The sequence below is a fragment of the Pelophylax lessonae genome (assembly GCF_965119305.1).
Source record: "Pelophylax lessonae genome assembly, chromosome: 2".
Taxonomy (NCBI): domain Eukaryota; kingdom Metazoa; phylum Chordata; class Amphibia; order Anura; family Ranidae; genus Pelophylax; species Pelophylax lessonae.
In genome coordinates, this window is record NC_138769.1 from 394,084,949 (window position 1) to 394,108,151 (window position 23,203).

At 43.4% G+C, this 23,203-nt stretch overlaps 1 protein-coding gene across 1 annotated transcript in view; it reads right to left on the bottom strand.

The window, feature by feature from the left end:
- Positions 1–23,203, bottom strand: part of LOC309548128 (multidrug and toxin extrusion protein 2-like) — a gene marked incomplete at both ends in the record, with an annotated part of 383,785 nt that overhangs the window by 310,460 nt on the left and 50,122 nt on the right. Inside the window, one exon of the mRNA XM_082248093.1 lies at positions 21,128–21,196. Coding sequence (XP_082104219.1) covers positions 21,128–21,196 — 69 coding nt within the window. The remainder of the gene's footprint in view (positions 1–21,127; positions 21,197–23,203) is intronic.

The following is a 23,203-nucleotide window of genomic DNA, read 5'->3' on the forward strand; positions in this document are numbered from 1 at the left end:
CATCTGAAGATTAGTGATGTCGCGAACCTAAAATTCGCGGTTCGCGAACGGCGAACGCGAACATCGGCAAATGTTCGCGAACCGGCGAACCGGGCGAACCGCCATAGACTTCAATAGGCAGGCGAATTTTAAAACACACAGGGACTCTTTCTGGCCACAATAGTGATGGAAAAGTTGTTTCAAGGGGACTAACACCTGGACTGTGGCATGCCGGAGAGGGATCACGCAAAAAAAAGTTCTTAAAAATTATAATTTTTTGATAGAGAGCCAATTATTGGAAAAATTAAAAAAAAATAAAAATAAAAAATTTCTTTGGATTTAGCATCTGGGGGGTCTAAAAAGTGTACCTGTGAAGTTTCAGCTCTGTAGCATGTCCAGAACCCCTAAAAAACAGCATTTTTCTTATATTTTCAGGAATATGGCTTCTCTGCGGCTGGCTTTTTCTCTTGCAGGCATTTAGCGGGCATTTTTTTAGGCAGGCATGTCATTTTTTGTATTTAGTGTCTGGGGGGTCTAAAAAGTGTACCTGTCAATTTTCAGCTCTGTAGCATGTCCAGAACCCCTAAAAAACAGCATTTTTCTTATATTTTCAGGAATATGGCTTCTCTGCGGCTGGCTTTTTCTCTTGCAGGCATTTAGCGGGCATTTTTTTAGGCAGGCATGTCATTTTTTGTATTTAGTGTCTGGGGGGTCACAAAAGTGTACCTGTCAAGTTTCAGCTCTGTAGCATGTCCAGAACCCCTAAAAAACAGCATTTTTCTTATATTTTCAGGAATACGGCTTCTCTGCGGCTGTCTTTTTCTCTTGCAGGCATTTATCGGGCATTTTTTTAGGCAGGCATGTCATTTTTTGTATTTAGTGTCTGGGGGGTCACAAAAGTGTACCTGTCAAGTTTCAGCTCTGTAGCATGTCCAGAACCCCTAAAAAACAGCATTTTTCTTATATTTTCAGGAATACGGCTTCTCTGCGGCTGTCTTTTTCTCTTGCAGGCATTTATCGGGCATTTTTTTAGGCAGGCATGTCATTTTTTGTATTTAGTGTCTGGGGGGTCTAAAAAGTGTACCTGTCAAGTTTCAGCTCTGTAGCATGTCCAGAACCCCTAAAAAACAGCATTTTTCTTATATTTTCAGGAATACGGCTTCTCTGCGGCTGTCTTTTTCTCTTGCAGGCATTTATCGGGCATTTTTTTAGGCAGGCATGTCATTTTTTGTATTTAGTGTCTGGGGGGTCACAAAAGTGTACCTGTCAAGTTTCAGCTCTGTAGCATGTCCAGAACCCCTAAAAAACAGCATTTTTCTTATATTTTCAGGAATACGGCTTCTCTGCGGCTGGCTTTTTCTCTTGCAGGCATTTATCGGGCATTTTTTTAGGCAGGCATGTCATTTTTTGTATTTAGTGTCTGGGGGGTCTAAAAAGTGTACCTGTCAAGTTTCAGCTCTGTAGCATGTCCAGAACCCCTAAAAAACAGCATTTTTCTTATATTTTCAGGAATACGGCTTCTCTGCGGCTGGCTTTTTCTCTTGCAGGCATATATATCAGTGGTGGGTGGGCAGTGGCACAGTACACTCTCTGTGGACCTGACAGCAGTCACTGGCACCCAGGCAACTGCAATTTAAAAAATATATATATATTTTTTTACTTTGCAAGCTGCTGTGCCACTTTATATATCAGTGGTGGGTGGGCAGTGGCACAGTACACTCTCTGTGGACCTGACAGCAGTCACTGGCACCCAGACAACTGCAATTTAAAAAATATATATATATTTTTTTACTTTGCAAGCTGCTGTGCCACCTTATATATCAGTGGTGGGTGTGCAGTGGCACAGTACACTCTCTGTGGACCTGACAGCAGTCACTGGCACCCAGGCAACTGCAATTTAAAAAAATATATATATATTTTTTTACTTTGCAAGCTGCTGTGCCACCTTATATATCAGTGGTGGGTGGGCAGTGGCACAGTACACTCTCTGTGGACCTGACAGCAGTCACTGGCACCCAGGCAACTGCAATTTAAAAAAATATATATATTTTTTTTACTTTGCAAGCTGCTGTGCCACCTTATATATCAGTGGTGGGTGGGCAGTGGCACAGTACACTCTCTGTGGACCTGACAGCAGTCACTGGCACCCAGGCAACTGCAATTTAAAAAAATATATTTTTTCTTTTTACTTTGCAAGCTGCTGTGCCACCTTATATATCAGTGGTGGGTGGGCACACAGTGGCACTGCAGTGGGCACAGTACACTCTGTGGACCTGACAGTCACTGGCAGCCCAGGCAACTGCAATAATAAAAAATATTTTTTTTTTCAATTTATTGCAACAAGATGCTGTGCCAACGTATATATATCAGTGGTGGGCAGTGCACTGCAGTGGGTACAGTGCACTCTGTGGACCTGACACAGCACTCACTGCAATTATGACAGAGGAAAAAAAAATATTTTTTAAAATGCCAGGTACTGTGCCTGTGCCACCCGAAATGAGTGTGGTGTGCACACAGTACAGTCTGTGGTAGGTCTGTGGCCTCTCACACACAGCGGGCAGGCAACTGCAGTGTACAATAGAGATATATATATATATATATATATATATATATATATAAAGAAAAAAATCTATTACCTTACCAGCCCTTGAAAGGGCTTTTGGGGACACTATATATATATATATATGTATATATATAAATAAAAAAATCCTCAATTACCAGCCCTTAAAAGGGCTTTTGGGGACACTAGATAGATATAGATATATATATATATGAAGAAACAACTCAATTACCAGCCCTTAAAAGGGCTTTTGGGGACGCTAGGTATATATATATATATATATAAAAAAAAAAAACCACAAATACCAGCCCTTAGAAGGGCTTTTTGGGGTGCTGATATTACAGCAGTAGTGGACCAAGAACACTGCAAGACCAGGAACACTGACTAACTGTCCCTAGCTTAACAGCAGCAGCAGCAGCAGCAGCTCTCCCTACTCTCACTACACACACTGCTTCAGAATGATCTAAGATGGATGCTGCCCTTGCTTATTTATAGGAGGTGGGAGGGTGTGGGAGGGAGGTACGCTGATTGGCTGGAAATGTGTCTGCTGACTGTAAAGTTCAGGGTCAAAGTTTGCCTCAATGATGTCTTATGGGGGGCGGACCGAACATCGCATATGTTCGCCGGCAGCGGCGAACGCGAACATGCTAAGTTCGCCGGGAACTGTTCGCCGGCGAACAGTTCTATACATCTCTACTGAAGATACCTTTGCTATAGAACAAGAGCCAGCATGCCTTGTCTGCAATACACTGGCACGTCCTCATCCAGTATGGTCTAAGGGTTCCTGGTATAAACCATTGCAAGAGATATATGGTCTGTAGAACTACAAGAATCCAGCATGCAGTGGGTACCCACTACAAGTCACAGCATCTACAAATAACTAGGCTATAGAGCTACAAGAGCCAGCATACTTGGTTTACTATATACTAACATTGCATTATCCATCATTGTCAAGGGTACCTAGTACAAGTCACATCAGGAGACAAGTGATCTGTAGAACTACAATAGCCAGCATGCATTAGGGGAACCTGGTAAAAACTGCAGCACATTCAGACTACTAGTCTGTAGAACTACTACAGAGCCAGCAGGATCTGGAGTACCTGGAAAAAGTGGCAGCAAGTAATATGTAAGCTGTAGAACTACAAGAGCCAGCTTGCACTGGGTACATGGTACAAGTTACAGCATCTACAAATACTGTAACTAGGATATAAAATTGCAAGAGCCATCATTCACTGGGGTACCTAGAAGAGGTGGTGGCTAGGGATGATCGAACGGTTCGGGTCCACCATCGGTTCAGCCCGAACATTGGGTGATCGAGGTTCGGCCGAATTTAGAACTTTTTGCCCAAAAAGTTCGGGATTCGGCAACCAGAACCGCCCAAAATGCAATGCTTCAGGAAATGGGCTTTAAAAGCCCGTGATTGGACCAGAACCATTAGCAAAAGCCAATTGAGGGGGCAGGAGAATGCTAGGAATGTGATTGGAGTGACTAGGGGGTCCCTAGACCAATCATTAGTGAATACGCCCCCCAGTATATAAGATCGCCCCGCCATATTCCTAGCATTGTTATACTGGACATGGAAGAGAGTGGAAGCAGTTCTGTTAATTTTACTTTAAAAGTGTCATTTAGCTATTTTTAGTGTGAGGAAAGGGATATCTAGTGTAGTTAGAGTGCTCCTTTACACTTAAGTTAGCTTCAAAAATTTAGTTTCTGTAGGGAAAGTGTTAAGTGTCAGGGGACCGTAGTGTAGTGTAGGGTTAACTGGCAGTGACTGCTATGGCAGGGTGACAAAACCCTTCCATAGCAGGGTGACCGCTATAGAGAAATTATCATTTCTCTGAATAGCTTCGGGACAGGCATATGGCTTCTCACCAGCCAAGCATTTTTTATGCTGCAGGGGCTGCCACTGCCAGTGCTTTTTTGAGGACATGTTTGATGTCAGACATGACATCTGAACATGTGTATAGGGGGTATATATTGACATATATGTCTGTATATATACCCCTAGACATATATAGGTGTGATAGTAGCAGAAATAAATGCTTGCGCTAATGAAATCATTTACAGTAATATATTTCTGCTACTATCACACCTATATATGTCTAGGGGTATATATTCAGACATATATGTCTATATATACCCCCTATACACAAATTCAGATGTTTTGCCTGCCTCAAAAGAACCAAAAAAAATGCCAAAAAAACACTAGCGTCAAAAAAAAAAATGCCCAGGTGTGTTTTTACTGGCATTTTTTGGGGTTCTTTTGAGGCAGGCAAAACATCTGAACTTGTGTATAGTGGTGTATATACACACATCCATATATTTATATACACACCTAGACATATATAGGTGTGATAGTAGCAGAAATATATGCTTGCGCTAATGAAATCATTTACAGTAATATATTCCTGCTACTATCACACCTATATATGTCTAGGTGTGTATATAAATATATGTATGTGTGTATATATACCACTATACACAAGTTCAGATGTTTTGCCTGCCTCAAAAGAACCCGAAAAAATTCCAAAAAAAACGCTAGCGTCAAAAAAAAAATGCCCAGGTGTGTTTTTGCTGGCATTTTTTGGGGGTTTTTGGAGGCAGGCAAAACATCAGAACTTGTGCACAGTACCACTATACACAAGTTCAGATGTTTTTCCTGACTGCAAAGATCCCAAAAAAATGCCTTCTATTAAACCGGCAAGGTGTTACAGGAGCGGAGCCAACCCCCTGTCAGAAAGTTTTCTAATACAAACAATCTTTTTTTTTTTCTGGTTCTGGACATGCTACAGAGCTGAAACTTCACATGTACACTTTTTAGACACCCCAGATCTGAAATCCAAAGTAAAAATCAAAAAATCTCTTTTTTTTTTTAATTTTTCAATAATTGGCTTTTTTATCAAAAATGACAATTTTTAAGAACTTTTTTTGTGTGATTAATAGTTAATGGGGCATGACCCAGAACCCTAGGCACTCTTTAGGGGCATTTATTGGGTTTTGGGGCTTCAAAATGGTGTTTTTTGATTACCGAAGTTCGGGTCCCATTGATTTCAATGGGGTTCTGAAATCCGGGCCGAACTTTCGAGAAGTTCGGATGTTCTGGCCGAACCGAACTTTTCAAAAGTTCGATCATCCTTAGTGGTGGCATGGGGTACCTGATAGAAATGACAGCATATACAGATAATTTAGCTATAAAACTACAAGAGTCAGCCTGCCTTGCAGATAGCTAGTCTGTAGAACTACAAGAGCCAGCCTGCCTTGCTTGCTATGCACTAACATTGCATCATCCAGTGTAGTCTAGGGTCCTTGGTACAAGTGACAGCTGGAGAATAGTGGTCTGTAGAACTACAAGAGGCAGCATGCTGTGGGGTACTTTGTTACATTTACATTTATTTGCTATCCTATACTGGTTCCCAGTATAAGTGACAGCAGGAGATGAGTAGTCTGTAGAAGTACAAGAGCCAGCATGCATTGAGTATATGGTACAAGGTACAGCATCTACAAATAACTAGGATATAGAACTACAAGTGTCAGCATGCATTGTTCGCTATACACTGGCAGTACAGCATCCAGCATAGTCTAAGGCCCTGGTACGAGTGACAGCAGGGGATAACTAGGATATAGAACTACAAGTGTCAGCAATCAGCATGCATTGTTCGCTATACACTGGCAGTAAAGCATCCATAGTCTAAGGCCCTGGTATGAGTGACAGCTGAGGATAACTAGGATATAGAACTTCAAGAGCCAGCATTCCCTGGGGTACCTGGGAGAGCTGGTGGCATGTGGTAAGCAATCAACAGAATTACAATAACTCGCAATCACTGGGGTACCTAATGCAAGTTACAGCATTTACAGATATTTAGCTACATTAGCTATAGAACTACAAGAGTCAGCCTGCCTTGCTTGCTATACACTAACATTGCATCATCCAGCATGGTCTAGGGTGCTTGGTACAAGTGAGAGCTGGAGATAAGTAGTGGGTAGAACTACAAGAGGCAGCAGGCTATGGGGTACCTGTTATATGTTACACCATCTACAGATAACTAGGTTAAAGAACTACAAGAGACATCACAGCATGCCTTGTTTGCTATACATCAAAATAGAACCACCCAGCTTAGTGTAAGGTTCGGCGTCCATCCTACCTACTCCACATGCGGCTCTCCTCTCACTCAGTCTGCGCCGGCGGGCGGGAAGGACGTGACGCCGGGGCGGTGCACCGCCCCCACACGTCACGTGACCACAGGACCGTCCCGGGATGCCCTCCTGTGATTGGTCCATGCTGGAGTCTGGACCAATCACAGCCAGAAGTCCAGTAAAGTGGGGAGTGTCGGGGTGTTGCTCTGCGCCCCGATGACCCCCAGAAGGCCATCAATCGGCGCCTCTGTCTGCCTCACGTGGGAGGCAAAACCCCAACCCCCCCCCCATACCCACTACTAGGTCCGGCGCCCCTAGTGGGCTAAAAATTGAATTTTTTTTTTTTTAATCTTTTTTTTTTCTTCTTTTTTTCGGGGGGGGGGGGGGGCGGCGCCCCTGCGCCCCCTATCACCCAGCTGCCACTGGAACTTACCCAAAATATTGTCCAAAGGAGATACTTAACCCCAGATAAAATAGCAAAATTCGAGAACCACATGTCCCCCAATTGCTGGAGGAATTGTGGAGCACATGGCTTCCGATTCCTTACCCTGTGGGAATGCCTTAGTTTATCACCCTATTGGCAGGAAGTATTTACACTCCTTTCCTAGATTACTGGAACAACCATAATACCATCACCTGAAATGGCATTAATAAATTTAAATATAGAATGCATACCATACAGGAAAGCATTTACTCACATTTTACTGGATTGATTGGGTCTTTGTGGATCTTCGATAGGTGATAGAAATATGGTCTATTGTAGAGGTTATGTTTCAAAAAGGCTGTTTCTGTTTTGTTGATAATTCCTTCTGATGCAGCATTGTTAATGAGTTGGTGTGCTTCTGAGGTAAATTGTGGTAACGGATCTTTTTCTAATTTGATATAGGTGTTGGTGTCTGACAATAGTCTGGCTGATTCTTGAAGATAGTCGGATCTATTTTGGAACACGATCGCACTGCCTTTGTCGGCAGACTTAATGATGATGTTGTTTTTGGTGAGATTGTCCATAGCTAAACTTTCTTCAGTGGAAAGGTTGGAGTGGGAACGTCGAGTTTTGGACTGCTTGGTGTTAGTTCACACCATTTTTGGGATATCATTTCCTGAGTTTTGGCGGGGGATTGATGAGTGCTCATAAGGAGCAATGGGGTGGGTTTGGATACGGGTTGAGGGGGTTGTGTTGAAGGTTGTTCAGTAGAGCGAATGGATGGGAAAGACCAAATGACCATTAAAATCCAAAATTTATCCAACCACACCCTAACACCTCCTGAAGTATCTCTGCTCAGCAGGGGTCTCACATTTGCGCCAACTGCTGGCCCCAATCCGTTCCAACTTTTCATAGACCTCAACCAGTTTATTAGAAATCTCACCGTAAAATGCTTCTTCCATATGAAAATCGAAAAAAACAGTGACAACAAGATCACAGAAGAAACGCTCGATCCCGACCCTATCCCGACTCTGAGGACCTAAATTCAACTCCCTCCGATCTAACGGCCCTGCTACATCTGGAGCAACTATACACTGATGATGAGGACCTATATGTCGAATTTCTTAGCCAACATTTGCCTACCTCTCCACCAGTGTTGCACACGTCGCTTCGCCCACCATCCATCTTCAACCCTACCTCCTCCAAAGGATCCTTCATACATAATTTTTACCAGGTGGTTTATGAAGACATCCGAAAACTCTGCCAACAGAACCGCACTACTTGAGGTTCCCACTCCAACCTTTCCACTGAAGAAAGTCTAGCTATGGCCAATCTCACCAAAAACAACAATATCATCATTAAGTCTGCCGACAAAGGCGGTGGGATCGTGGTCCAAAATAGATCCGACTATCTTCAAGAATCAGCCAGACTATTGTCAGACACCAACACCTACATCAAATTAGAAAAAGACCCTTTACCAGAATTTACCTCAGAAGCACACCAACTCATTAACAATGCAGCATCAGAAGGAATTATCAACAAAACAGAAACAGCCTTTTTGAAACATGACCTCTACAATAGACCATATTTCTCTAGCGCTCATTGACAGACGTAGTCCTCGGTGATACAGCACCTTCGGGTTATGTTGCCTCCACAGGAGCAGGACTAGACAGGAAATTAAAAAGCTCTGGCCACACCCTAGGGGCAGTCCCAGAGGGTATATCCTCTCTCTCTCTGCCTCAGCAAATCAGTTATTTTCTGTCTAGTTAGGAGTAAGGACCTAGATACCTTGCTGGGATCTTAGGTCCTGGCAAGATTTTTTTCTTAAAAGATTTTTTTAGACAGCTTTTTTTCTCCAGTGTTCCTGTGAGATCTTCAAGCAAGAAAGCTGAACTGGGCGACGGGCTGGATGTTGAGATCCGGTGGTCACCCCAGTTCAGCCTACGAGCGCGTGCAGGCCATAGCTCCGCGCTGGGTCGGCCGCGACAAAGTCCCATTAAAGGACTGACCCCGCGAGTTAAACGTCTCGTTGAAACGCCAAAGACCATGAGTCACGGCGTCCATATCGGTCGACAGCCCTCCCGCCCCGGTGGAGAGGGGTACTGTCAGGAGTTGGTGCCTGCCTGGTTCCGGTATGGTGAGTAGTATGTTCCCCCTTTTCCCCTGACGGGTCTTGTGGTGAACGCGGGCCCCTCTCTGTATGGTAAGATAGAGTCCCTCTCTATCCTATAAATGACACAGATCCTCCTATTTTGAGTGTGATTTTATGTGCAAAAAGCCAGGAGGCTTGGTTTTTGGAGCTAACAATCTAATTGTATACATGTTAAAAAGATTGTAATCAGTGGCATTCTGGGAATCTTACGGTGATAAAAATAAGCTACCTACCAGTCAGAAGCCACGGACATGTAGACTGCCTTCCTAATCAGATCTCCAGCTATTAGCAGGCCTCCCGAATGGCCATGCGGTCCGCCAGGGCCGGTACCGCCAACCACGCCAAATCCCCATGCAGAGAGAGTGTTGTGTGCCCTGCAGCACACCGCTATTCAGTACAGGCCGCCGCCATTTTTTTTGCTGGATCGCACGAGCCGCCATTTTGGCGTAGCCTCGTGCCTCCAGCATGGGGGCGGCCATGTTTGAGGTGATCCAAACACCTCGTGGAGCTAGGGGAGGCGCCGGAAGGCGTGCAGAGGGGCGGAGCCGCCTCCTTTCTTCCTGGGCAGCCAGCCAAAAGACTTCCTGTTTGTCAAGACAGCGCTGTAACCTGTTGCAGTTAAACTCTGAGCATCAAGTGGTGAGCCTGGGGGTCTATCTCTCTCTCTCTCGATCGATAGGGATCCCTAGCAGGTAACACTAAGGGGCTTTTTTGTGGCGCTGGGGGTCTGAAAAAAAAAAAAAAAAAGTTTTTTATTTTTGAATTATATTATCCAGGAAGTGACTGGAATTATCATGGACCCTGCCACACATATTCCCCCACCTGTTTCCCTCGAGGGGGCCACGGGACCCGCCGGTGCACAGAGTGTAGAGTCATTTACAGCAATTTTGGAGTCTATGGTGGCTCGGGTGGAGGCGGCCTGTCAGGGACGGGGGTCAAGGAAGCGACCCCCGCCTACCCCTATACTATCTGACACCTCTGACTCAGATTCAGAGATGGTCACTGCAGTTGCAGGTTCCTCTGCAAGGGCTGTTGTCTCAGGTAAAGCCCCCTCAGACAGTGAGGAGGACGTTTCTTCTCCCGCTATAATTCAGGAAGAAGCATTGGTGGACGCACTAGTTGTGGCAGTGCAGGAAACCTTAAAACTTGAGGCTTTACCGGCAGAGGCAACTGAAACAGAGATTCCTTTTGGTACTAATAAGCCCATCAAAACGGTGAAGGTTTTTCCTGTACCCAAGTGTTTCGGTAATCAGATTAAAGGAGAATGGGAGCATTCTAAACGTACCTTTACTATTTCCAAGCGTATTGCTAGACGCTATCCATTTGAGGAATCCATCATTAAGAAATGGACGGTACCACCTGTGGTGGATCCACCTATTTCCAGGCTGAATAAAGCCACGGTTATCCCAGTGGAGGACACTTCGTCCTTTAAGGATCCGGTGGATCGAAAGATGGAAGCAGAGTCCCGCACCATCTTCTCTCTGATAGGGTCAGCATTTAGACCAGTAATTGTTATTGGTCTAGTTTCCCAGACACTTACGGAATGGGCGAGAATGGTACGCCAAGACCTTAGGGGAAAAGATATTCCCCAGGAGACATCTGATTTGATGGAACAGATTATACAAGGGCTTACAGTTTATCTGACGCAGCCTTGGACACTACTCCCTTATTAGGGCATGCATCTATGTCAGCGGTCATCCTCAGACGTGTGCTGTGGTTAAAATGCTGGTCAGCTGACCTAGGTTCCAAAAAGACCTTGACAAATCTCCCTTTTCAGGGGAATCGTCTATTTGGGGCCAACCTAGATGAAATCATTAAGGATGCCACTGGGGGCAAGAGCACTTTTTTGCCACAGGCTGCTAAAGCTAAGGGACCTCGCAACAAGCGAGGACCTTTCTTTACCGCCCATAAAGGGCGCCCGGCTGGTACAAGCGGGAAAGGCAAGACTCCTCCAGGAGGGTTCAAGAAGGGCTGGTCGGACAAACAGAGGACCAACCCAGCCAAACCCGAAGCAAAGGAGTACACAGCCTGAAGGTGCGCCCCCACCCGGTTTCAGGGTGGGGGGACGTTTTCACCGGTATTCAGGACATTAGATCGAGCATCAACCACTACTACCGGTGCGATTCTTCCCTTCCAACATTTAAGTACTACAGGAAGCGGTAGTTACCGTTCCCTGAATAGATCTTTTCCTTTACCTTTTCCTAAGATTAGTCCCTATACCTCACAGGAATCGGATCTGGTTGACCAGATAGGCCAAGTAGCCTCTAGTCGGGTGACTTCGGTCCCTGAGGTTCAACCAGAAAAGATCACCCTTCCTGATAACAATCAGGTATCTGATAAATGTGTGGGAACAGAAAACGACCAGACTTTCTCGGATGGTCGGGGCCAGATACCTCTAGGGACGCCTGGTTCAGATTCTATCAGCGCCAGTGGTCCTAGAAATTCTAGGCTGGCCTCCTCAAGCCGGCTTGGCCGACTTGGACATGCTAGTCGCAGACGTTCCGTGGGAACTTCGTCTCAGGGAGTGTCTGTGGTCTCAAGGACCAATTTACCATCATGCTTTACAGTCGCTGGTTTTAATGGCCTGGCCATTGAGACCCAAGTACTGAAGGACAGAGGTTTGTCTACTTCAGTCATTCCTACCCTTATTAAAGCAAGGAAAGCGACTTCCAGCAAGGTCTATTATCACACATGGAAGACTTATATTGCGTGGTGCGAATCTTTAGGATTTCCTCCACGTACCTATTCGGTGACTCGAATATTGGCCTTTTTGCAACAAGGGGTTGAGCAGAAGCTAGCCTTGAGCACCATCAAGGGTCAAGTTTCAGCATTAGCAATCTTCTTTCAGAAGCCTTTAGCTACCAAGTCCTTGGTGCGGAATTTCATCCAGGGGGTGCGGCACCTGGCTCCACCAGTCCGCGCGGCCTTACCGCCCTGGGATCTTAATTTGGTTTTGTCGGTTCTACAGAAACCTCCCTTTGAATACATCAGGGAGATTCCCTTGCTTACTTTATCCCAGAAGGTGGCCTTCTTGGTGGCTATTACTTCTGCTCGCAGGGTGTCAGAACTGGCTGCATTATCATGCCAGTCCCCATACCTAGTGATTCATAGGGATAAGGTAGTACTTCATACTAAGCCATCTTTTCTTCCTAAGGTGGTTTTAGATTTTCATCTGAATGAAGATATTGTACTACCTTCCTTGTGTCCTCAGCCCAAGCATCATCGGGAACATGCGTTGCATTCCTTAGATGTGGTTCGGGCAATCAGGGTATACCTGAAAGCTACGGAATCATTCCGTAAGACGGATTCACTTTTTGTGATCACGGATGGCCCCAGAAAGGGTTTGCCTGCATCTGCCGCGACCATTGCCAAATGGATTAGACAAACGGTGGTACAGGCTTATTCTATTAAGGGTCAGAGTCCTCCGTTCCCTGTTAGGGCGCACTCGACTCGAGCGCTCAGTACTTCCTGGGCCTTTCGCCATCAGGCGTCAGTGGTCCAGGTATGTAAGGCGGCCACCTGGTCGTCGGTACATACCTTTACAAAATTCTATAAAATTGATGTGACGGCATCGGCGGATGCCTCATTTGGCCGCAAGGTTTTGCAGGCCGCAATTTGAGGAGACCGGTGGTCTACCTCGAGGGTTTTTTCTGTTTGAAAAAAAAAAAAAAAATTTTCTCTTTTTTGTTGAGTCTCATCATTAAGGATGAGCATTGTAAACTTCTAGTTGGCACCGGTTGGGCCTTCTAGATTGGGATTTGATTTTCATTTTCCCACCCCTCATTTGTGATACTGCTCTGGGACGTCCCGAAGGTGCTGTATCACCGAGGACTACGTCTGTCAATGAGCGCTAGAGAAAAATGGATTTTTGTAAAATCTTACCGTAAAATCCTTTTCTCTTAGCTCATTGACAGACGTAGTCCCCGCCCCTCTGTTTTTTGAGTTGGGTTGGGTTAAAATCTCTAAAGACTGCTTTTTCACATAACTGATTTGCTGAGGCAGAGAGAGAGAGGATATACACTCTGGGACTGCCCCTAGGGTGTGGCCAGAGCTTTTTAATTTCCTGTCTAGTCCTGCTCCTGTGGAGGCAACATAACCCGAAGGTGCTGTATCACCGAGGACTACGTCTGTCAATGAGCTAAGAGAAAAGGATTTTACGGTAAGATTTTACAAAAATCCATTTTTCTTATTGACCTACCGAAGATCCACAAATACCCAATCAATCCACCCAGCAGACCCATTGTGGTAGCCTTGGAGAGTGTCACTAGCTATTTTTCTATTTATATCAACCAGTTTTTACATCCACTGGCACAAAATCTTCCATCTTATGTAAGAGAAATCTTCTCGATATGCTAGCCAACTACAAATGGGAACCCTCCTACATGTGGTTGTCACTGGACGTCTGCTCCCTATACACATTAATACCACACAATGTAGGCCTATCAGCAGTCAAACATTTTCTAGAAGAAGACTCAAACATGAATCTTCGCCAAGCACAATTTATCCTGGAAGCCACAGAATACTGCCTAACTCATAACTATTTTGAGTTTAATGGCGACTTCTACCTACAGACCCATGGCACAGCTATGGCTACGAATTTCGCACCCAGCTATGCCAACTTGACCATGGGTCTGTGGGAAAAGAGATATCTCTGGTCCAACAATCCTTTTTCCTCCCAGATTATATTCTATGGTCGTTACATCGACGACGTAGTTATTGTCTGGGATGATACACCCCTCACCATCCAACCCTTCGTAGACCACTGCAATCAAAACAATATAAGCATCACCTTCACTTCAGTACAAAACTAAAACTCTTTAGCCTTTCTAGACCTCCTCCTCCGCCACGACCAACAAACAATATTCACTGAAAATTATACCAAACCAACAGCGGGCAATTCTTATTTGCACTTCAAAAGCTGCCATCACCCGCTGGATAAACAACATACCAAAAAGTCAGTTTTGCAGACTCAGACATAACTGCACACGAACCGAGGATTTCACTACTCATGGTAATTACCTGACAACATATTTTTTATAAAAAGCTTATCCACAAAAACTCATAGATGACGGCTTCACCTTCTATCAAGAAAATGAACCAAGAAACAAAAACAAAAAAAGGAAACCTCGTCGATCCACATACAAAATCACTGAGATTCACCACCAAATTTCATAGCCAGTACAAACAAATGGAGCACATCCTCCAAGCCGACCCACATTTAAAAGCCAGTATTCCTGGCCGCCCCTTGGTGTCAAACAGAAGAGCCCGGAATTTGAAGAACAATATCGCTCCTAGTAAAAATCAAAAAATCTTCTACTACACCAAGTGCACCCTTAACCTTTCTAAACATCAAAGGCATGTTTCAATGCCGCAAAAAAATTATGTCTGACCTGTAAGCGTGTTGCACACGGCCAAAAAGAATTTTCCTCAAAAGGACAAAAATATACCATTCCTGATTTTTTCAACTGTTCCACAGAGTTCATAATATACTGTATGTCATGCCCATGCGGCCTCCTTTACGTAGGCCACACCATTCGTACTCTGCGCAAAAGATTTCGGGAACACAGAAGGTTTGTGGAAGCTGGCAATGAAAAACACAGTGTCCCTAAACATTTTCTGCAGCACCACCACCAATCTTCAGCGGACCTAAAAGTGTGGATTATCAAATCCATACCCAAAAAAAACTCCCTCCAAAAAAAATATTTAAATGCCTATGTGCTCGAGAATCATATTGAATATATCGCCTGGACTCCCTAACACCGGGAAAGGTTTAAATGAAGAAGTTGAGGTCAACCCACTACTGTAAACCACTACTGATTATCCTGAATATAGCAATACTTCATATACCGCATTTTTCTTCAGAATACTTCATATTCTGCCTTCTCCCCCTACCTTGAAATACCACCACCCTCATCTCAATTACCCACAAAAAAACCCTCTCCATCATGGGCTAATCTCATTCCTATCTTTAGGTGCCTATACATATGAGTATATATGCATTATCTCCTATCATTTTTTCAGTTCTATTTTTTCAGTTTTATTATTGTCATTATTATTTTTTCACCTTCATTCCTTATTTCCATTTTTATTTTTATTTTATTTTTATTTTTATTTTTCACTTTATTTTTATTTCTAGTTTTATTTTTAGTTTTACTTTATTTTGATTTTCATTTTCATTTGAATTTTTATTTTTATTTCATCTTTATTTTATTTTATTTTTCATTTTGACTTTTACCTTATTACCCCCTCCATACACATCCCCTAGGCCATATGAACCTTTGTAATTACATCTCCCATTCTCAAATTGACATTGTCATATGCCTCACCCGGTATATAGATGTATGTTCACAGTTCCTCTGCTCTGCTTCATCTCTGCAATCGTCAACAGTCCAGCAGGCTTTTACATCAGCCCCGCTCTGCAGTCAATGATGTTAGTCACTCCCCGTTCTATTTGAGAGAGGGCTGTGTTTACGGCGTGTGTCCGTGGCGACCAGTCACGCACCGGGAGACTCTCCATCTCAGCACTTCCTGTTCCAGCCAGATTGTTTATTGTATATACCACATCTCCACAGCAACCATCCCCGTCCCCTGAGACATTCAGCCATAAAACTCCCAGTCTGACACATAGATCGGCATTGCCTGAGGAAGGAACACGCATGCTCCGAACGCGCGCACCCCCGCCACTATTGGATGTAAGCCTGGACACTGAACGCTGCCAGATACACAGAAAGTGTCAGACTCCACCGGCACAGTCAGGACCACGGCCGCCACAGTCTACTTCCCTAACTTCCCTACAGTGTTGCAGATGAACCATCCTTTATTGCTGATCAACTATCTCCTCTGTGTGAGATACTACATCGTTTTTATGTAATAAATAACCTTTTAACCTACACTGAGGTGGCGCTGCTTTTCTTCTCCCACCCCCTTCATTTTGAATTTTTGCATCCTTGATTTCCTTTTTACATATTCTGTTATATTCTTTGTAACATTTAAACAATGATAGTTTTCTTTCATTTTTACATTTTTTAAAGGCTCTTTTCTTATTGTTTATAGTTTTAATTTTAGTCTTTTAAATGTATTGGAAATATACTTTGCAGTAAGTTCACCAACAGTCTTTTTGAAGAATTCCCATTTCTGTTCTGTGATCATCGATGCAAGGAGCTGAGTCTCCACCTTCTCATTAACACTGGGAAATCTATACCCAACACCAATAATTACTTTTGTAGTACGCACACCCATGTGCAGTTCCACCCATAATGATTCAGCCTTATCACATTCTCCATCAACTAGGTCCTCTTTTACACTCGCCTTGAAATCACTTCTCACATAGAGACAGACACCACCACCCCTCCGTTTTACCCTGTCTTTCCAAAAGAGAGAATAGCCAGGAATATTATTAGGCCAGTCATGCGAAGAATGAAGCCAAGATTCAGCAATACAAAATAAATCATAGTTCTCTTCATGCACCAAAGCTTCCAACTCACCTTTTTTGCTTGGCAGACTTCTGGCATTGGTGAAAAAACACTTTAATTCATTGTCACGTTTTGCACACTTATTTTGCATATTTTGTTTATTTTAGCACAAATAGTACCATTTCCAATGGTTGTTTGTAACATGGGAACCTTCATATCACCTGCCATAGCCCTCCCCCATCTTTCCCCATTCCACCCACCAACACCCAGTGTTAAATCTTTTCACTGTTATACCCTGATTTATCTGATAATTATTTGACATTATACTCATACATATATATACACATTATACTCATATACATGTTATTTAATACAAAGTCTCAAGTCTGATATCAGGGTGACCCTAGGTATTGAAAAATCCCTTATCTACCTGTTCTAAAGTGTGTAACCGGAGGTGTCAGTGGTGCTGAAGTATTTATCAAAGTTAAGGTAAGAACAAAGGACCCAACATAACCTGTTGTGGGGGTGGCACCAGGTGAACTATACAGCATGTAATAGAAGAAGTTGTTTCTCCTATTCTTGGTTCCCATTAGAATAACAAACAACTTGTAACTCTTCCTAGGGTGTTGAGTCAGAGAAAGGTAATGTTTCAAAGAAATATGACTGAAGTTTGGCGAACTGAGCAGGAAGTTTTGCCCCCCTCTTCCTTCCCCCACAGCCAGCCCATTCACAGAGCACAGCGTGCTTCGTGCATGCGCAGTGGGTACTGGCTGTGGAGTTGCAATGGAGTGGTGGCAGCAGCACCGGATAGTGGACTGAAAAATCAGCTCGGGTGCGGACATTGCTGGATCCTTGGACAGGTAAGTACTCTAAAACTAAAAGTCAGCAGCTACAGTATTTGTACCTGCTGACTTTTATTTTTTTCTGAGGGAGCCTTGAGCTGCTCTTTAAGAAACCGCTACCTTCTTGCTTATGAAATTCCTCAATAGGTAGTCTACCTGAAAATCCTGGAATGTTGGAATGTAGAATGCTCTGGTATACTGTAAGTTAAATTGTCTTGGAACCAAGCCAGAATTGGTCTTACCTCTTTGAGCTGCGTATGTCGCTGATACCCAATTATCAATTCACAAGGGAAGCAATTTGTGGGTTTATAATGGAGCCAGAATATTTAATGCCATCCAATTAGCTCTCAGTTCTTGGAAATTGGACACAATGCCCTTTGTCAGTGCTTGCCATCTGAATTAAGTACCCAAACAGAAATTACTTTCATCGGATGTTACAGTGGTCCAGGGCATCAAATTTAATGGGCAGTGCAGCAAGAGATTCTTCATCCGCCACCATAGACTAGACTGCATAGTGGGTGTTATCAACTGTGGCATTGAAAAGTCTTAGATGTCCACTTCATTAAGCTACAACACTGAAAGAAATCTGTTTACTAAAGCCTGCTAAACTCTCAGTCTGACCACCTGTACTTTTCTCTTATAAGAGGTGCAGGGTGTCAAATAAGGCAACAAGATAAACCATACACTGTAAAAGAGTCAACAGGATTTTGGTGCAACTGATCAATCACCCAAATTGGGTAAGAGTCTCTATTGAAATCTGTAGATGTAAAAACAATGTCTCATGACACTGGGACATTACAGGTATAACAGTTCAAAATATGAATTCCATTCTCCCTTAGATAAGTGATTGCAGCTATAAAGACCTTGAAAAAAGTTCTTTCAAGAAGTAGATAGGTCACATAAAAGGAAATAAACTGCAGATGAAGATTTGCACATTAAAACGTAGATGCATTTGGAAGTTTTGAGCAAGCACATGAAGGTAGTTGTCCCTTATGTCTAGGAAAACCCTCCATGACTCCACACAGAAATACAGGACAAAAATATTTTTTTGTTATAGATAGACATTAGCGCCACGCTTTAATTCATGGGTGTCCAACCTTTTGGCTTCTCTGGGCCACATTTAGTGTAGAGAAATTTTCTTGGGCCGCATATAAAATATATACTACAGTTAAGGTATATAAGTAATAAAACGCCACCGTGCCCTTCCTGCGCCGCCTCACCAGTGCGTGCCCATCCAATGCAGCCTGATCAGTACCCATCCAATGCAGCCCCACCAGTGCATGCCCATCCAATGCAGCCTGATCAGTGCCCATCCAGTGCAGCCTCACCAGTGCCCATCCAATGCAGCCTCACCAGTGCATGCTTATACAATGCAGCCTCACTAGTGTGTGCCCATCCAGTGCAGCCTCACAAGTGCATGCCCATCCAATGCAGCCTGATCAGTGCCCATCCAATGAAGCCTCACAAGTGCATGCCCATCCAATGCAGCCTGATCAGTGCCCATCCAATGTAGCCTCACCAGTGCATGCCCATCCAATGCAGTCTGCAATGAAGAGAGAGGAGAGCCGCTGGATTACACAGAGCAGGGATCTCCCGCTTATCCGGTGACCGCTGTCATACGAAGTCCTGCCTCCTGGACCGGCTCCTCTGATAGACGTCACCAATGTGCTGTCTATCATTGACAGAGGCTCCGAGGCAGCCTCTGCCTACAGTTAGTTGGAAGCCGCTGTGGCCGTGCCCCCGACTCGACTTCCTTCCTCCCCAGCAAAAAAAAAATAATTGTCAGGGGGCAGTGGGCCGCATTGCCTGTGGTTCTGGGCCACATGCGGCCCTCGGGCTGCAGGTTGGACAAGCCTGCTTTAATTCATAATTTCAATGCATTGTAGAGAATATACTTAATCTGCCCACACAACCTCTGTACATTCTGCTTTGGAGTTGCCAAAACTATGTGTAGTCAGGTGCTGGGCTACAGCAATATGACAATGGAGACATTGTCCTTTATTCTTCTCTCCCTCTACTGAGATACTGATGTTATGCAGCACCCCCCTCCCTCCCCCAGCCAGCAGGGGGAGAGCTTAAAGCGGAGTTCCGGCCTCAGAATCTTTTTTTTTTATAAAAATACTGCCCAAATAGTGATCCATGGCCCTTAATACATCCGCTAATCCCGTATTACATAGTTTTATAAGTTAGTGTAAATTGTAAATTCTTACTTTTAAAATCGTTTGCTGAGCGCAGCCATCTTTGTTGTGGTTATCCAAAGCCGCAGTATGTAAATGTATTCCTTTCTTCCTGGTTCTAGCTCATTGTGCAAGCTGTGAGAGGAGCCCGGGCGCCTACGTCACTGCCCATTGCCTCCTGGGAGTGATGAGTAAGAGCTCCCAGGACGCATTGTAGGACAGGAAGTGACGGTGCAGAGGGAGGAAGTGGAAGGAAGGTAAGTATATTTTCTTCTGAAACAAGGTAAGTGAAAAAAAAAATCGTGACTATCGATTTGTTGTTCAGGTGACACTCAGCAAGCGGATGGCCCAAAATCGATTGTGTCGATTTTGAGGCCAGAACTCCGCTTTAAGCCAAGCAAACCCATAGAATTTATGCAAAGCACTAAGAATCCTAGGAGTTGTAGTTTGAGACTGCAGCCATATAATGGCTACACTATAATGATTACAATACAGATTCCAATAGGCACTATGCAGTAAGAGGGGTGGAGAGATAATTTTTATTAAACTGCCCAGGAAAATGTTTCCTTTTGGCACTGAGTAGTTAGAAAGAGAGGACCGCTGTCTCAATATTCACCTGCCAGCTGGAGACCACCACCATACCAGCGGAGATCTGAACCTAACCTATACTGCATGCAGTTTAATTAAGAATGTCATCAGGTGCACCAAGGCTTGGAACCAACAGTTGGCTTGTTTTAAATATATCACATAAGAAAAGCATTAATAAAATACAATGATGCATGCAGAATATTCTACCTGCAACCCAAATATGTTCATAAAAATATGTATATACAGCATTTATACAGTACATAGGATCACAATAAGAACAAACAAACGAAAAGACTAGACATGGAGTAGAAAGAAGTGCAAAGGCTCTTTATATTTCACCTTACATTAAATCTTCACTCTTTCTCTTGTTTGTTGGTCTGTAGATCAGATTACAGATATTTATTTTAAAACAAACAGACCATTCTGTGCATTTCAACAGTCATTTTTTTCTAAAATCATTAAATGACAAAAGCGGGCAATTAATAAAGGTGTGTGAGACAAACTTATCTCAACTTGCCTACAACAGCCAATCAGCTGTTAAAAATGTTCTTTTTCCAAGCTGTGGGGAAAAAAGAAAGATGGAAGCTGATTTGCTACTATGGGCAGCTGCACTAGTTTAGGCAGAACTTGTTTCAGACTTTTTTTTTTTCCTCAAAGGGTGAAGCTTGTGTACAAGAGTGTCCTCATTCAGATGTGCCTAGGGCAGCATAGTGCATAAAAAATGCCCTGATGGAGGGACAACCAGATGGAGAAAGGAATGAACAGACAGGACCAGCATTCTAATATGCAAATACAGCTAAATGTTACAGAATTTATATGCAAAAAATGGTATAAAGAAAAAAAGCATGTAACAATATACCTGTGACATCAATGTATCACATCCAGCACTCATTCCATATCCAAATGATATGCCAGTTATATTTATAACCTGTAAAAGAGATGTATTGCGGAACCATTCAGACAAACTTTGCACAAAGTAGAGGAGCTGTAAAAAGTTATTGCACAAATATAATGCAGTTCTTACTAAAAAAAAAAAAAAATACTGTAATGTTTCATTCTTATTGCATGATACTATAATGCATTTTTTTTCACCTTTTCAAATGGGTGGTCATAATCTCTGTATCAGGGTCTGAGTAAATCCCTGCTCACTACTTATTTTTTCAACACCTGTAAAGTGTAAATACATTTTATTACCAAGAGTACTAGGATGCCTGCCTTTACACGCACAGGAACTTTAATGGCATCCCAGTTTTAGTCCGTAGGGTTCAATATTGTGTTGGCCCACCCTTTGCAGCTATAACAACTTCAACTCTTCTGGGAAGGCTGTCCACAAGGTTTAGGAGTGTTTTCTATGGGAATGTTTGACCATTCTTGTCCTCCCCAAACCCGCTCATCCATGTCTTTATGGTCCTTGCTTTTTGCACTGATGCGCAATCATGTTTGAACAGAAAGAAGCCATCCCCAAACTGTTCCCACAAAGTTGGGAGAATGAAATTGTCCAAAATGTCTTGGTATGCTGACATCTTAAAAGTTCCCTTCACTGGAACTAAGGGGCCAAGCCCAACCCCTGAAAAACAACCCCACATTATGATCCCCTCTCCACCAAATGATTTGGACCAGTGCACAAAGCAAGGTCCATAAAGACATGGATGGGGGAGTTTGGGGTGGAGGAATCTGACTGCCTAAAACTGGGGTGCCATTATAGTGCATGTGCGTGTAAAGCCAGGAGTCACAATACTTTTGGTAATATAGTGTATATGTGTACTTGCATAAATATAGCAATTGCTCCACAGGAGGAATAGGCAGAAAAATGGAGATTTGATTTTTTTTAAAAACGATTTCTAAAAATATGGATAGTTCGGTTACTGGACATAGAATGGATGTATCTGTGTGCCTTGTATTGTAATGTAGCACCCTTCTAGAGTAGAGTAGACTGCTAGTAAAATGTAAATGGTTCCACTGTAATATGTTGCTCTGTTACTTCCCCCAATTTTCAAGAAGATTCTAGATTTATAGTGGGGGGAATAACAGGGCATGCAGCTCGGAAATGTATGGGACTGCAGCCAGTCCCTAGTGAGGTTTGCCCATTTTGTGGTGAGAGAGCCCATAAATAATCTAAGGCCTGAATAACAGGATGCAGAGTTCCTGGGTCCACTCTTGCTGGAGGAGACCTTTTTGTGTGTGGGGGGGGGCACTGCCCTTGGGGCAGATTTCTAGTAGAAGTCATTAGGAAGACACTAAGGTCTCAGCTTGGTTTAGCTGGGGGGGCCTATTTGAATTTAGTCGGAAAGAGCATCTTTCCTATGGTGGCGTGAGTCTACATCTCCCTCACTAGTGATAGCCCGGTGGATAATTGGCAGGAGGAAACTGATGCTCCTGTGGCTATATGAGTAAGTGAGCCCAGTGCTGTGACTCTGTGTAGCTTTTAAACTCTGCAAGGAGCACTAGTCACCATCAGCATAAAGAACTTATGTACTGTGCAACCAGAAGGTTTAGGAGTTGAGAAGTCCTCAAATTATTGAGTTCTACAATTTATTGGGGTATCCCATGCTCCCTTTCCCTATCCAAGTTCATTGTTCCCAAATAAAAATTCAAAGGGAAACCACTAGACTTTTCTTTATAGCTAGTGGAAGAGTGAAGAAAATGCTGTTTACCTGGCTGTGTGTGCTCTGGGTGGGAAAATAGGACTACATTCTCAAGTGGCTGCTACAGTAATGCAGGATACACATAGCTTGATTCTTTTTAATACTGTACAGATTTGAGCATCGCTGTATTATCTGAATAGCTAAAAAGTTATGTCCACTTTTCCCCGTATTTGTTACTCTAGATAAAGGCAGATATGCTGTCATGATATACATAAAGAGAAAGTGAAATAACTACAATCTTTAATGATATATCCGTAATATTACATACACACAAATAAAACCACTATACA